At 42.7% G+C, this 17572-nt stretch overlaps 1 protein-coding gene and 1 long non-coding RNA gene across 2 annotated transcripts; both read left to right on the plus strand.

The window, feature by feature from the left end:
• Positions 1–625: 625 nt before the first annotated feature.
• On the plus strand, positions 626–1977 carry LOC123991115. Its single transcript, XR_006830755.1, has 2 exons — positions 626–1290; positions 1507–1977. It is a non-coding gene; the product is annotated as an uncharacterized LOC123991115 (long non-coding RNA).
• Positions 1978–5256: 3279 nt separating this feature from the next.
• Positions 5257–11049, plus strand: LOC123991118 (5-hydroxytryptamine receptor 3A-like). Its single transcript, XM_046292344.1, has 7 exons — positions 5257–5306; positions 5604–5710; positions 8739–8908; positions 9210–9382; positions 9619–9829; positions 9982–10185; positions 10466–11049. Exons 3-7 carry the CDS (start codon positions 8740–8742, stop codon positions 10759–10761), a joined length of 1053 nt encoding a protein of 350 aa, XP_046148300.1. The 5' UTR covers positions 5257–5306; positions 5604–5710; position 8739; the 3' UTR covers positions 10762–11049.
• The last annotated feature ends 6523 nt before the right edge of the window (positions 11050–17572 follow it).

Below are 17572 nucleotides of genomic sequence, written 5' to 3' on the forward strand. Positions count from 1 at the left end.
ACCAACACTTTACATATTTTTGTTCAGTATATTGTTCAGTATATTTCTCTAGCTTTCATGTAGCCCTCTCAAAAAGTATGTTTTAATGAAATTATTTGTAATTCCACACCAGGTAAAGACTGTGCCTGGGGTTGAATTACAAAGAATACTTGCGCAAAGTATAACACAAGTTGATTACAACAGCACCGTAATGGGATTTCAACAATTGCTCTGTTAAAAGCTGCTTGTGTCTGAAACCCACTTTCCCTTTTTTCTCCAATTTCCACATGAAGGTTCAAGTGCTCCAAGTGTAACAGAAGTTGGTCCTCTGGCCGGGTGAATGTGGTGTTTCACATGCATCTATCGTCAGGGCAGGGAATGGTGAAAGTGCGATGTTTGCGTCAGGAATGCAGGCAATGTGACGGCGCTCTTATGGAGGAGGCCAGTTTCGATGAGGAGAAACTCGAAGTCCTACTGGAGAAACTGATGGAGAAGATTCGTGTCAAGTGCTACCGCGAGAACCTGGGCAAGAGAAACAGACGTGATTTCGATGACGAAGACGATGAAGGTCCCCCCCATGAGAGTGCCCATTGCGAAGCCTGCAGTATGGGCCTTTGCACAAAGCGTTTTAAAGCCCGGTAGAATATGGTAGAAATAGACTGGTATACGCCCTAATACACTTTTTATAATATTTCTCTTTGTTTACTTGTCTATATCTAGTGGTCATTGGGTACATCCTAATGTCTGATTGCTAAAGCTATTTGTTGATTAAATAAATGCAGTGAGACACTGGTGGAACTGGTCGAAGATAGGTGTGGCTGCACAGGGCACAACGAAAGTGGAATAAGAGTCTCAGCAACGTGAGATTAGAGAGGTAGAGAAGGTTCCTCAGCTATGTGGGGTTAGAGAAGTAGAGAAGGTTCCTCAGCTATGTGGGGTTAGAGAGGTAGAGAAGGTTCCTCAGCTATGTGGGGTTAGAGAAGTAGAGAAGGTTCCTCAGCTGTGTGGGGTTAGAGAGGTAGAGAAGGTTCCTCAGCTATGTGGGGTTAGAGAAGTAGAGAAGGTTCCTCAGCTATGTGGGGTTAGAGAGGTAGAGAAGGTTCCTCAGCTATGTGGGGTTAGAGAAGTAGAGAAGGTTCCTCAGCTATGTGGGGTTAGAGAGAGAAGGTTCCTCAGCTATGTGGGGTTAGAGAAGTAGAGAAGGTTCCTCAGCTATGTGGGGTTAGAGAAGTAGAGAAGGTTCCTCAGCTATGTGGGGTTAGAGAGGTAGAGAAGGTTCCTCAGCTATGTGGGGTTAGAGAAGTAGAGAAGGTTCCTCAGCTATGTGGGGTTAGAGAAGTAGAGAAGGTTCCTCAGCTATGTGGGGTTAGATAAGTAGAGAAGGTTCCTCAGCTATGTGGGGTTAGAGAGGTAGAGAAGGTTCTTCAGCTATGTGAGGTTAGAGAGGTAGAGAAGGTTCCTCAGCTATGTGGGGTTAGAGAGGTAGAGAAGGTTCCTCAGCTATGTGGGGTTAGAGAAGTAGAGAAGGTTACTCAGCTATGTGGGGTTAGAGAGGTAGAGAAGGTTCCTCTACTTGTGATTCCTTTGAAGAGGAAATGGATTTCCTTTATTTTGCAGCTGTTCCAGTGTGTGTACAAACTAAGTGTCACGTCCTGACCTTAGTTCCTTTTCTATGTCTCTATTTTGGTTTGGTCAGGGCGTGAGTTGGGGTGGGCATTCTATGTGTTCTATGTGTTTTTTTTTCTTTCTATGTTTTCTATTTCTATGTGTTTGACCTGGTATGGTTCCCAATCAGAGGCAGCTGTCAATCATTGTCTCTGATTGAGAACCATACTTAGGTAGCCTTTTCCCACCTGTGTTTTGTGGGTAATTATTTTTTCCGTGTTTGTGTTGGTGTGCACCTCGGTTGTGTCACGGTCTTTTTCTTCTTGTTTTCTGTTTACCTGTTTGTTTCTTGGTTGTTTCGGTTTCACTTTCATTAAAAGACGTGGAACTACATGCACGCTGCGCCTTGGTTGATTTATGACAGGGAGTTTGACGATAGCGAGCGTGACACAAAGCTTTATTACTGTCATTGAATTATTCTGCTGGTACACCAACAATACTGTTGGGTCTGTGTATTTCCTGTCTTACTCCACAGTGTGTCTATTTGTAATTGTACTCCAATCTAATGAAGGCGAAACAAGTTTTATTGCACAAGACATTTGTTGATGATGGGGTGTGATATTAGGTGTGAACTACTACAAGACACAGCATGTCACTCTTTTGTATTCTTACGTGGAAGTTTATTACCCATAACCAAAATAAACACACCACATATCCTCTTCCTCTTTCACGATGATGACTTAGCCTTTATGGTAACGGTGACAGGCCTGCACTGGCCACAACACCGCCCCCCCCCCCTTTGTCAAAGACAATGCAAATAAAATGGCTTTATGAACGAATTTATTATTGGCAGCGTGATGATAAAGTTAAAATGGATTCACTGTATTTTAGCCATGTTTCCTCCATACACGTTTAGCTACTCCTAACGACAATTATTTGAATGTTCATCTTAACACGATGCTAATGTTTACAGAGACAGTAATACTTGATTGCAAACATCTACAGTTGAAGTCGGAAGTTTACACACACCTTAGCCAAATACATTTAAACTCAGTTGTTCACAATTCCTGACATTTAATCCTAGTAAACATTCCCTGTTTTAGGTCAGTTAGGATCACCATTTTATTTTAAGAATGTGAAATGTCAGAATAATTACTAGAGAGAATGATTTATTCCAGCTTTTATTTCCTTCGTCACATTCCCAGTGGGTCAGAAGTTTACATACACTCAAATAGTATTTGGGAGCATTGCCTTTAAATAGTTTAACTTGGGTCAAACGTTTCTGGTAGCCTTCCACAAGCTTCCCACAATAAGTAGGGTGAATTTTGGCCCATAATTATTGAAATGTTCATCTTAATACGATGCTGATGTTTACAGACACATTAGTAATTGATTGCAGATATCTACGAATAAAGAGGTCTCCTTAATTAAGTCATGAACTAATTCCAGGACTCATATTATCACCCGTCTATAATTCAATTATCAGCCTCTATGTTGTATCAGACACCAGATAGAGAATAAACATTACCATTTCATAACATTTCATAAGTTATATAACAAATGATTTGGGTGGGAGAGCTGAATGGGGGGACATTGGGACACCTGTTCCTTTGTGTGCTGAGGTGAACCCACAGTTCATTTCCATAGCCCAGTACATGTATTGTCTCCAGAGCTGTGGTACACTATCGTACAATGCCCACTGGTTGCACTTGTTGAGTAAGTTGATACACCACAGTTCTGAGGTGAAATGTCCCCTATGTACAGATGTAGGATCAACTTCCCCTCCCCCAATCCTAACCTTAACCATTAGTGTGGAAAATGATACACTGACTCAGGATCAGCGTCTATGGGCAACTTCACCCTCCACCACAGCCATTTACTGTGGCTCACGCCTGTTTTGTATCCAACCCCCTGCAGGTAAAGTAGCTCTGTACCACAAGAGTTCACCTGCTCTACTGACCACCTCATTTGCCCCAAGGTTTATGGATCTCACTCATGGTCTTCTCTGTTGCTAGGCATATTTCTACCACATTTCTACAACACTTTAGTTTGATTGCACAATCAAGAATATCATTGAATCTTTGTGTCACTTCTAACGTATCAGAGATCTTTGTTGCAGGAGAACTGTGTTCAAACTTGAAAACAGTCTGGAGCTGTAAGATTTTCTGTGGATTCTCCAACAGCAACTTATGATATGACAATACATCAACATAAGTGGTGAACTATGCAAATTAGTCTGTATATATTCAATGTGTTCCAGCTGGTGAAGAGATGCCATCGCTATGGGAGTGAGGTAACAAAGCTTTGCTCTGAAACAGTTCTTTAGCCATATGATCGAAACGGTCAAGAACTTGTAGCTTGCTGCTTAATGGCAGCCAAGGATTTTTCCAAAATGGAGGTAAATATAGTTCATTCTAATGTCTTTCGTGTCAATTGGGGGATTTACGTTACTTAAGTTGTGTGTCTGTGTGTTGTGCTTCATTGCATTACCGTAATTGGTCAAAACATTTGATCGCTGTCTTTCAAGTAATGAGAGAGGTGCATTCCATTTCAGGTAAATTAAGGTTTGAATTCATAAAGTAATTCATGGTGTTATACAAATTGCGTTAATTATCAAACATACACTAAACAATGGACCGTATCTCTAAAATACAGTTTGACCTTTGAACCTAACAGTGATTTTTTAAATGACTATTTCAGTCTCAACGATGGTGGGTCAATTCCCACCAGGTTCTGTTCATCATCTGCTGCATCATGGTACAGGGTAGGTACAGCTTGGACACGGGAAAATAAAAAGTAAAGTCAACTAATTTAAGTAAACTTAAAGTATTATATTTGAGTAATAGTTTGTTTTCATTTATTCTTTAGTTTTATGTTCACTTGTTTATATTACTTGGGGTAGCTGTTACCTTAACCATCAAGTTCATAACATAATGTATTTGTGGGTTTGCAGTCAATTCATTCCACTATCATATGAAAAAGTAGCAAGGTCTTCATCATTCAAACAAGATTCTAATAATATCTACAATACGTATCTACAATACGCAAGAACCCCAAAATTAAAGACTTTTCACTGAAGATGATCAGATATTTGACCTCATTTATCAGATTCTCATATCCAGAGCAACATACAGTAGCGAGTGAATACATTTTCATCCTGGTCCCCCGTGGAATTGAACCCACAACTCTGACGTTGCAAGTGCCATGTTCTAGTGACTGAGGAACACAGGACCATAACAAACCCACAATATAAAGCAGCATGGTTACCATTGTTTCCCCAGCGCCATGCCTGAGATGTAAGATAGTGGTGAACTGCACCAACCCCAACACCATATCCCTTCTGGCTGCCCTGGAGAACGTCATGACATTGTACTCCATACGACCTGTCATGAACCTCTCAACCCCCACCAACATCAGCATGTACTTCACTCTCTACGGCATCCTGGGTGTGGTAAGGAGTAGTAGGACAGCATGGTATCCTGGGTGTGGTAAGAAGTAGTAGGACAGCATGGTATCCCTTTCAACTACTTCACCTGAGGAGACATACCATTAAATCCATCAATGTATTTGACATGTGCAATATAGTTCTGAATGTTCTTCCACTTCCTGTTTTGTAGACGTATGTAAAATGTGGCTTTATTGCCATTACTTTGTAGGAAAACTAATTCTCTTTTCAGGAAGAAAAAGCACAACTGTTGAACACCTACATTTGGCTGGTGAAGGTAAACTTATTATTTTATTATTATTGCAAGTATACGTAGTGTGTGGTGTGTATGGGGGTCATTATCAATGTGCACTTTGGTTTCTGATTCTCCTACAGCACCTGTGTTAAGGACGTTACTTCACATTACTTCATATTTGTTAGGGCACCAATATGTACTGGATAGCAATAGGGATATATATTTGGTTAAAACTAAAAAATATATTTTATCTTTGAATGTATTACAATCCTAACATCATATTATAATTTTGAATGCTGTTTACAAACACATTGCATTGTTCCTAATGTGTTGTTTTAGGAATGGGAGAATGAATTTTTCAGCTGGGACCCAGTCCAATGCGGCTCTGCTAATATTTCTCTCCCCAGGGAAAGGTTCTGGTCACCAGATGTGGTAATCAATGAATTGTGAGTATAGTATAGTTATATTCTATATAGATACGATATACTTATTTTTTTGATGAAACATTGACTTTGGTCTTACTGATATTAGCCCATAGAAACACATTGAGTAACAGATTAACACATGGAAAAATATATAAGTCAAAAAACGTAATAAAATTAAGTTTGCTTTAAAGTGTCTGTCGTATTTAAGAAAGATCAGGAAACGTGTCATTATTAAAGTATTTTTTGGGGGAACTAAAACTCCTTATATATCTATATATAAACGCAACATGCAACAATTTCAACAATTTTACTGATTTACGGTTCATATGAGGAAATCAGTAAATCAAATAAATTCATTAGGCCCTAATCTATGGGTTTCACATGATTGGCTGTTGATTACAGATACATAAAAAAAAAGATTAAAAGTACATTTAGAAAATGGGCCTCACAATGGATCTCAGGATGTCGTTGCGGTACTTTTGTGCATTCAAATTGACAATTGATCAAATTAAATTGTGTTCGTTGTCCGTAGCTTAAGCCTGCGCATACCATAACCCCACCGAACCATGAGGAACTCTGTTCACAACGTTCACAATGTTGGCATCAGGAAACCACTAGCCCTCACAACTTCATACACTGCACTTGTGTGGCCGGATGTACTGCCAAATTCTCTAAAATGACGTTGGAGGCAGCTTATGGTAGAGAAATGAACACAGGACATTCCTGCAGTCAGCATGCCAATTGCATGCTCCCTCAAAACTTGAGACATCTGTGGCATTGTTTGTGTGACAAAACTTCACATTTTATAGTTGCCTTTTATTGTCCCTGTGTAATAATCATGCTCTTTAAACAGCTTCTTGATATTCCACACCTGTCAGATGGATGGATTACCTTGTCAAAGGATAAAGTCTCACTTACAGGGATGTAAACACATTTCCGAGGTGTAGTTAGGAATGAAGTTGGGAGATCGGCGGTAACTACTTCAAACGAGTCTCATGAATTTATGGGGGTCGTAGAGCAAAATGGAGAACACCATCGTATTTGTGACAGTCATATTAGTTTGTTTGGGCTCTACAGACGTTTTCGAGAGAAGACCGATTTTCGGGATGTCGAATGGTCTGACAAACACAACTATAACTCAGCCACCTTCCACCGCAGATGCAGAAGGCCGTCATTGGAAGATGTGGTGGATCGAGACACAGGCCATACAAATCTCCAGCTTAAAAATATTTTGATAGGGATGTTTTTATTATGCTAATTAGAATTCGGCGAGGGTGAAGACATCTTAAAAACTTCTTAGGGCTGCAATCGCGTTAACGGGATCGATATGACAACAGCCAGTGAAAGTAAAGGGCGCCAAATTCACAACAACAGAATTCTCATAATTAAAATTCCTCAAACATACATGTATTTTATACTGTTTTAAAGGTAATCTTGTTGTTAATTCCACCACAGTGTCCGATTTCAAATATGCTTTACAGCGAAAGCACCACAAACGATTATGTTAGGTCACCACCAAGCCAAAGAAAAACATTTTTCCAGCCAAAGAGAGGAGTCACAAAAAGCACAAATAGAGATAAAATGAATCACTAACCTTTGATGATCTTCATCAGATGACACTCATAGGACTTCATGTTTTGTTTGATAAAGTTCATATTTATATAAAAAAATCTGAGTTTACATTGGCACGTTACGTTCACTAGTTCCCAAAAACATCCGGTGATATTGCAGAGAGCCACATCATTTTACAGAAATACTCAATATAAATGTTGATGAAAATTCAAGTGCTAGACATGGAAATATAGATATACCTCTCCTTAATGCAACCGCTGTGTCAGATTTCAAAAAAACTTTACGGAAAAAGCAAACCATGCTATAATCTGAGACAGCGCCCAGAAAACAAATACAATTTTCCGCCATGTTGGAGTCAACAGAAATCAGAAATGACCTTATAAATATTCCCTTACCTTTGATGATCTTCATCAGAATGCACTCCCAGGGATCGCAGTTCCATAATAAATGCTTGATTTGTTCGATAATGTCCATTATTTATGTCCAAGTAGCTACTTGTTAGCGCGTTAGGTACACATATCCACACGCTCGTGCAGGTCAGACATAACTTCGGACAAAAACTTAAAAAAGTTATATTACAGGTCTTAGAAACATTTCAAACTATGTATACAATCAATCTTTAGGATGTTTTTATCATAAATCTTCAAAAAGTTCCAAAGAATTCCTTTGTGTGTAGAGGAGCCATGGAATGCAGGTTGATATCATGTGAAATGCACATGACCAGGAAATGGCTCTCTGCCAGTAACCTGACTCATTCCCCTCTCATTTTTTTTATTTTACCTTCATTTAACCAGGCAAGTCAGTTATGAACAAATTCTTATTTTCAATGACGGCCTATGAACAGTGGGTTAACTGCCTGTTCAGGGGCAGAATGACAGATATGTACCTTGTCAGCTCGGGGGGTTTGAACTTGCAACCTTCCAGTTACTAGTCCAACACTCTAACCACTAGGCTACCCTGCCACCCCGTTCAGCCCCACAACACAGTAGAAGCCTCATTCAAGTTTCTAAAGACCATTGACATCTAATGGAACCTTGGGAAGTGCAACTTCATCCATATCCCACTGTGTATTCAATAGGGGCTGGGTTGAAAATCGACCAACCTCAGATTTCTCACTTCCTGTTTGGATTTCTTCTCAGGTTTTTGCCTGTCATATGAGTTCTCCTATACTCACAGACATCATTCAAACAGTTTTAGAAACTTCAGAGTGTTTTCTATCCAATACTACTAATAATATGCATATATTAGCAACTGGGAATGAGGAGCAGGTAATTTACTCTGGGCACCTTTCATTCAAGCTACTCAATACTGCCCCTGCAGCCATAAGAAGTTTTAACAAACACTTTACTTCTGTCCCTTTTTATTGCACAAGTGACTGATTCAGTTTAGAAATGTAAAACATTAAAAAATATAAAACATGTGATTTATATCCTGCCCGTGGTTTGACATCGTCCCCCTATTTCACCCTGTTTTACAGTATGGATGAAAACAGAGCTCCCATCGTCCCTTATGTGTACATTAAGCACACTGGTATAGTGCGAGAAGCCAACCCTGTCAAGGTGGTTAGCTCCTGTTTCCTGGAGATCTACACCTTCCCCTTTGACGTCCAGAACTGCACCTTCACCTTCAGATCCTACATCCACCACGGTAAGACGTCAATGCAACCATGCTTTAGAACTTACTTGAACATAAGGGTCAGACGCCAAACCCATCGCTCCTTCTCTCCCAAAACAACATCCTGACTCTCTTGTGATCTGAAATGATAGATGTGAAACAGGCTGGACCATCGAGTCCATTGAAGTTTTTGATAAATTACTCGGTGTCAACCAAGAGATCTGTTTGGTGTTAGGCCCGAGTTTACCATCCCCTCAGAACAGATCATGTTCTGCTTCCATATAGGTTCAGCCCATTCATCCCAGGATAACCCATTCATTTATCTCCCCTGCAGTGTCGGACATAAGGATTATCTTAGGGAAGAAGGTGGAGGACATCCTGAAACGCTCCATTAGCGTGTTGTCCACCGAAGGGGAGTGGGAGCTGATGGACATCAAATCCAGCAAGTTCAAGTTATCATCATTTGATCAGGGAGAAAGCAACCCCTATGATGAGCTCTGCTTTTACGTAAGAACCCAAAGCACTGTAATTTGTCAGACGCCAGTAATTTAGCTCTACTAGCACTGAATGTTGAGCTCTCTATATTTCTAGCGTTACTTTTGTTTCAGAGAGTACTTCCTGCTTCACACATAGGATGCTAACCCAGATAATTATGGCTTTGTCTTGTCTGATATGGGAATCGACTGCACCAAGCCAGATCACCCTTGAAGATTTTCATTCCCCATTGTGTCTCTAAACTGTAGATTGTCCTGAGGCGCAGAGCCACCCTCTACGTGGTGAACCTCCTGATCCCCAGCTGCTTACTCATCACTGTGGATCTCTTCAGCTTCCTGCTGCCTCCCCAGAACGTGGACCGCTCCTCCTTCAAGATGACCCTAATTTTGGGCTACTCCGTCTTCCTGCTCATCGTGAATGACCTTCTTCCCGTCACAGGAAGCACCATTCCACTGATAAGTGAGTATGAAAACATGTGTACTGGAAACACCATATTTTTCGTAAGTCATAAATGTAGATGTTTACTTTGTGTTATTGGCTGGTTAGGGTCAAGTATCAGTCCACTTCCTTTGTCCTGAATATTTTCCTCTCTTCACCTCCTGCACATGCAGATGTGTTCTTCGCCATCTGCTTGGCTCTGATGGTGGCCAGCCTGCTGGAGACTATTCTCATCACCAACCTCCTGGTCGCCCCCTGTAACTTCCACCCAGTGCCTGGCTGGGTCCGAGTGCTCGTCCTGCGCTTCATGGGCACCCTCGTCTGGCTGCCTCAGAAATCCAGAGAGGACAAGATCATCCTCAATCCAGTTGAAAGAGGTACCCTGTCTGATCCTCCAGGGATTTACAATTACACAGACTTTCATTCAGTTAGCAGATCCTTGTCCTGTCCCAACCCAATGCAATATAGTGAAGCATTTAATCACAGGCCTGAACAGTAACATAAATGCAGGAATCACTCTGATGCATTTTTCCAGACACTTGACTAGTCTAAGGTCCGACTTTAGACAGAATGGTACTACCCACGTTCATCAATAATTTGTCTCATTAGGAGATATATTCATAATTTCACCTTTCTCCCTTCCCAATTGTCTCTAAGACACAGACGTGAAAGTCTGCCCTCTAGTGTTGGTGGAAAGACAGGTTCAAACAGGAGAACCAGGTAAGATGTGGGCAGAGGCAGGCGATCCAGCCCTGGTGGAGCTGAGGAATCTGGGCAATGAGCTCCAGTCCATCCGCCTCCAGGTGGCCCAGCATGTGGACGGGAACCAGATCTCCCAGGACTGGATGCAGGTGGGCTACATCCTCGACCGGCTGCTGTTTGGCATCTACTGCATCTTCATCACCTTCAGCTTCATCGTCATCCTCAGCGTTTGGAGTAATTATCTGAAGTAATTCATACAACCAGTGATGTAATTTAAAAAATGGGTGGTTAAACGGCATTCATTGTGAAAAAAGTAACGCTCCCTATATTTTCTTAGCGTTTTTTCATGATAGGTGGCTAAATATTTGTGTAAAATACAAAATGTGAGGAAATAGTGCTTACCCTCCACTACACCACCGTGTACAAGACTTAGGAGTCTCCCATGTTGTCAACTTCTGTTTAAATTTAAAAACAATTACCTTAAAATTATTATAACTTTAACAATTGTTTGTTTTATCTTCTGCCTGCACTGAGTAGGTGTGTGGACTTACATATTACTATATTAGAGGAAATATATTTTTATTTGACAAATAAACATACTTTCACAAAAACCATTGTTTCATTACTAAGAACAATTCATTGGGGTCATCTGAGACGTTTTCTGAATTGTAATGTTGATGGGGGATCAATGATGATGAAGATCTGTCACGCAAGACACGGATCAATGACATGCAAAGTAGGGGATCATCCAATAACCACATCCACGTTTGATCAGTGTTGACATACAGGAAGTTATGTTGGTGTATTTTATTAGGATCCCCATTAGCTGTTACAAAAGCAGCAGCCACTCTTCCTGGGGTCCATACAATGCTCTTAGTTTTAGAGATGTTCAGTTCCAGTTTATTACTGGCCACCCATTCCAAATCTGACTACAACTCCTTGTTAAGGGTTTCAGTCACTTCATTAGCTGTGTTTGCTGAAACGCACATGGTTGAATCATCAGCATACATAGACACACAGACAGCAGGGTAGCCTAGTGGTTAGAGCGTTGGACTAGCATCCGGAAGGTTGCAAGGTCAAACCCCCGAGCTGACAAGGTACAAATCTGTCGTTCTGCCCCTGAACAGACAGTTAACCCACTGTTCCTAGGCCGTCATTGAAAATAAGAATTTGTTCTTAAGACAAGGGGCGGTGGTCTATGTATATCTGGTAAGACAAGGGGTGGTGGTCTATGTATATCTGGTAAGACAAGGGGTAGTGGTCTATGTGTATCTTGTAAGACAAGGGGTAGTGGTCTATGTGTATCTTGTAAGACAAGGGGTAGTGGTCTATGTGTATCTTGTAAGACAAGGGGTAGTGGTCTATGTATATCTGGTAAGACAAGGGGTAGTGGTCTATGTGTATCTGGTAAGACAAGGGGCGGTGGTCTATGTATATTTGGTAAGACAAGGGGTAGCAGCCTATGTACATTTGTAAACAACAGCTGGTGCACAAAGTCTTAAGGATTTATAGGATTTGCACCTCGCCGGGGTTATCTCATGATAAGCTGTAGACCACACTATTTACCAAGAGATTTTACATCTATGTTTTTCGTAGCTGTCTATATACCATCGCAGACCGATGCTGATACTAAGACCACACTCAATGAGTTGTATACGGCCATAATCAAACAGGAAAAGGCTCATCCAGAGGCGGCTCTCCTAGTCGCTGGGGACTTTCATGCAGGGAAACTCAAATAAGTTTGACCTCATTTCTATCAGCATGTTAAATGTGCAACCAGAGGAAAAAACTCTAAACCACCTTTACACCACACACAGAGACCCATACAAACCTCTAGACCACCTTTACACCACACACAGAGACGTGTTTAAAGCTCTAGACCACCTTTACACCACACACAGAGATGTGTCCAAAGCTCTAGACCACCTTTACACCACACACAGAGATGTGTTCAAAGCTCTAGACCACCTTTACACCACACACAGAGATGTGTTCAAAACTCTAGACCACCTTTACACCACACACAGAGATGTGTTCAAACCTCTCGACCACCTTTACACCACACACAGAGATGTGTTCAAACCTCTCGACCACCTTTACTCCACACACAGAGACGTGTACAAAGCTTTCCCTTGCCATCCATCTTGTAAATCTGACCATAATTCTATCCTCCTGATTCCTGCTTCGAAGCAAAAACTAAAGAAGGAAGCACCAGTGACTCGGTCAGATGAAGCAGATGCTAAGCTACAGGACTCTTTTGCTAGCACAGACTGGAATATGTTCCGGGATTCTTCTGATGACATTGAGGAGTATACCTCATCAGTCACTGGCTTCATCGATAAGTGCATAGATGATGTCGTCCCCACAATGACAGTACGTACATACCAACCAGAAACCATGAATTACAGGCAACATCCACACTGAGCTAAAAGGTCGAGCTGCCGCTTTCAAAGAGTGGGACTCTAACCCGGAAGCTTAAAAGAAATCCTGCTACGCCTTCCGGCGAACCATCAAACAGGCAAAGTGTCAATACAGGACTAAGATTGAATCGTACTACACCGGCTCCAATGCTATTTGGGTGTGGCAGGGTTTGCAAACTATTACAGACTATAAAAAGAAGCACAGCCACGAGCTGCCCTGTGACATGAACCTACCAGATGAGCTAAATTACATCTATGCTCACCTCGAGGCAAGTAACACTGAAACATGCATGAGAGCACCAGCTGCTCCGAGCGACTGTGTCATCACGCTCTCCGTAGCCGATGTGAGTAAGACCTTTACAGGTCAACATTCACAAGGCTGCAGGGCCAGACAGATAACCAGGGCATGTACTCCAAGCATGCGCTGACCAACTAGCAAGTTTCTTCACTGACATTTTTAACCTCTCCCTGACTGATATCTGTAATACCAACATGTTTCTAGACCCACTCCAATTTGCCTACTGCCCCAACAGATCCACAGATGATGATATATGTATTGCACTCAAGACTGCCCTTTCCCACCTGGACTAAAGGAACACCTACAGTGGGGCAAAAAAGTATTTGGTCAGCCACCAATTGTGCAAGTTCTCCCACTTAAAAAGATGAGAGAGGCCTGTAATTTTCATCATAGGTACACTTCAACTATGACAAACAAAATGAGAAAAGAAAATCCAGAAAATCACATTGTAGGATTTTTTAATGAATTTATTTGCAAATGATGGTGGAAAATAAGTATTTGGTCAATAACAAAAGAGTCCAGCCACCCTAGTCATAGACTGTTCTCTGCTGCCACACGGCAAGCAGTACCAGAGCGCCAAGTCTAGGTCCAAGAGGCTTCTTAACAGCTTCTACCCCCAAGCCATAAGACTCATGAACAGCGAATCAAAGGGCTACCCAGACCTCTCTTTTACGCTGCTGCTACTCTGTTTATAATCTATGCAGTCACTTTAACTCTACCGACATGTACAGTACATACAACCTCGACTAACGGTGCCCCCGCACCGGTATCATGTATAATGTTTTGTTCAGTATAAACAGAAAGGTGTTAATCTGTCAATGTTTTTTTATCAATGAACTTTAGAGAAATTGAACGTTATGTTGAATGATACAAGTTTTGTCATTTTTGGAGGTTGCCAATGTCCCTTATGAATTGACAGTGGAGTACTTATGTAAATATACTTAAAGTACTACTTAATTAAGAGTTGTTTTTAAGGTGTATGCCCTTTTCTTTTACTATTTATATTTATAAAATAGTCTAATTCACACACTTAACAAGAGAACGTCCCTGGTCATCTCTACTGCCTCTGATCTGGAGGACTCAAAAAACACATATACAAAATGTGTAAATTAGGTCTGAGTGTTGGATTGTGCCCCTGGCTATCCATAAATAAATAAAAACAAGAAAATTGTGCCGTCTGGTTTGCTTAATAGGAGGAATTTGAAATGATTTATACTTTTACATTTTAGCAATTCCATGTACGTTTGATAAATAAGTATATTTAAAAACAAATACTTAAAAACTTTTACTCAAGTAGAATTTTACTGAGTGACCACATTTTACTTGAGTCATATTCTTTACTTTTACTCCGTATAAAAATGTAGTACTTTTTCCAACACTGCTTATTGATTAGGTACCATTGATACTAAAGCATTTAATCCTATGTGTGTGCTCTTCTTACCCTTGTCTTTCCTACCATCTCTCTTTCATTCTCTCTTTATCTCTCATTATTTATTTATTTCTCTCTTTCTTTCTCTCTTCATCTCCCCTCTTCTTTTGCTCACCATACCACTACCTTGTATCCTTTTCCCTCTCGCTCTCATCCAACACTTCCCACACTGCCCCTACTCGGATGGTATCGCGCCGTCCCAACCTTCGCTCTCTCTCCCCCGCTACTCTCTCCTCTTCCATCCTATCATCTCTTCCCTCTGCTCAAACCTTCTCCAACCTATCTCCTGATTCTGCCCCCTCAACCCTCCTCTCCTCCCTTTCTGCATCCTTTGACTCTCTATGTCCCCTATCTTCCAGGCCGGCTCGGTCCTCCCCTCCCGTTCCGTGGCTTGACGACTCATTGCGAGCTCACAGAACAGGGCTCCGGGCAGCCGAGCGGAAATGGAGGAAAACTCGCCTCCCTGCGGACCTGGCATCCTTTCGCTCCCTCCTCTCTACATTTTCCTCCTCTGTCTCTGCTGCTAAAGCCACTTTCTACCACTCTAAATTCCAAGCATCTGCCTCTAACCCTAGGAAGCTCTTTGCCACCTTCTCCTCCCTCCTGAATCCTCCTCCCCCTCCCCCCTCCTCCCTCTCTGCAGATGACTTCATCAACCATTTTGAAAAGAAGGTCGACGACATCCGATCCACGTTTGCTAAGTCAAACGACACCGCTGGTTCTGCTCACACTGCCCTACCCTGTGCTCTGACCTCTTTCTCCCCTCTCTCTCCAGATGAAATCTTGCGTCTTGTGACGGCCGGCCGCCCAACAACCTGCCCGCTCGACCCTATCCCCTCCTCTCTTCTCCAGACCATTTCCGGAGACCTTCTCCCTTACCTCACCTCGCTCATCAACTTATCCCTGACCGCTGGCTACGTCCCTTCCGTCTTCAAGAGAGCGAGAGTTGCACCCCTTCTGAAAAAACCTACACTCGATCCCTCCGATGTTAACAACTACAGACCAGTATCCCTTCTTTCTTTTCTCTCCAAAACTCTTGAACGTGCCGTCCTTGGTCAGCTCTCCCGCTATCTCTCTCAGAATGACCTTCTTGATCCAAATCAGTCAGGTTTCAAGACTAGTCATTCAACTGAGACTGCTCTTCTCTGTATCACGGAGGCGCTCCGCACCGCTAAAGCTAACTCTCTCTCCTCTGCTCTCATCCTTCTAGACCTATCGGCTGCCTTCGATACTGTGAACCATCAGATCCTCCTCTCCACCCTCTCCAAGTTGGGCATCTCCGGCGCGGCCCACGCTTGGATTGCGTCCTACCTGACAGGTCGCTCCTACCAGGTGGCGTGGCGAGAATCTGTCTCCTCACCACGCGCTCTCACCACTGGTGTCCCCCAGGGCTCTGTTCTAGGCCCTCTCCTATTCTCGCTATACACCAAGTCACTTGGCTCTGTCATAACCTCACATGGTCTCTCCTATCATTGCTATGCAGACGACACACAATTAATCTTCTCCTTTCCCCCTTCTGATGACCAGGTGGCGAATCGCATCTCTGCATGTCTGGCAGACATATCAGTGTGGATGACGGATCACCACCTCAAGCTGAACTTCGGCAAGACGGAGCTGCTCTTCCTCCCGGGGAAGGACTGCCCGTTCCATGATCTCGCCATCACGGTTGACAACTCCATTGTGTCCTCCTCCCAGAGCGCTAAGAACCTTGGCGTAATCCTGGACAACACCCTGTCGTTCTCAACTAACATCAAGGCGGTGGCCCGTTCCTGTAGGTTCATGCTCTACAACATCCGCAGAGTACGACCCTGCCTCACACAGGAAGCGGCGCAGGTCCTAATCCAGGCACTTGTCATCTCCCGTCTGGATTACTGCAACTCGCTGTTGGCTGGGCTCCCTGCCTGTGCCATTAAACCCCTACAACTCATCCAGAACGCCGCAGCCCGTCTAGTGTTCAACCTTCCCAAGTTCTCTCACGTCACCCCGCTCCTCCGCTCTCTCCACTGGCTTCCAGTTGAAGCTCGCATCCGCTACAAGACCATGGTGCTTGCCTACGGAGCTGTGAGGGGAACGGCACCTCAGTACCTCCAGGCTCTGATCAGGCCCTACACCCAAAATAAGGGCACTGTGTTCATCCACCTCTGGCCTGCTCGCCTCCCTACCACTGAGGAAGTACAGTTCCCGCTCAGCCCAGTCAAAACTGTTCGCTGCTCTGGCTCCCCAATGGTGGAACAAACTCCCTCACGACGCCAGGACAGCGGAGTCAATCACCACCTTCCGGAGACACCTGAAACCCCACCTCTTTAAGGAATACTTAGGATAGGATAAAGTAATCCTTCTCACCCCCCCCCTTTAAAATATTTAGATGCACTATTGTAAAGTGGCTGTTCCACTGGATGTCATAAGGTGAATGCACCAATTTGTAAGTCGCTCTGGATAAGAGCGTCTGCTAAATGACTTAAATGTAAAATGTAATACCTCTCTCTTCATCTCCCATCTTCCTTTGCTCACCATACCTCTCTCTTCATCTCCCCTCTTCTTTTGCTCTCCATACCTCTCTCTCTCTTTCCTTCTCTCTCCATCCATCTTTACTTAGGTCATGAACTAATTCCAGGGCTCATATTATCACCCGTCTATAATTAAATTATCAGCCTATATATTGTATCAGACACGAGATAGAGAATAAACATTACCATACAATTCATAACACAAGTTATATAACAAATGATTTGGGTGGGAGAGCTGAATAGGGGGACATTGGGACACCTGTTCCTTTGTGTGCTGAGGTGAACCCCTAGCTCATTTCCATAGCCCAGTACATGTATCGTCTGCAGAGCTGTGGTACACTATCGTCCAATGCCCACTGGTTGCACTTGTTGCATAGGTTGGCACACCACAGCTCTAAGGTGAAATGT

This window comes from Oncorhynchus gorbuscha, linkage group LG02 (assembly GCF_021184085.1).
Source record: "Oncorhynchus gorbuscha isolate QuinsamMale2020 ecotype Even-year linkage group LG02, OgorEven_v1.0, whole genome shotgun sequence".
Classification (NCBI taxonomy): Eukaryota; Metazoa; Chordata; class Actinopteri; order Salmoniformes; family Salmonidae; genus Oncorhynchus; species Oncorhynchus gorbuscha.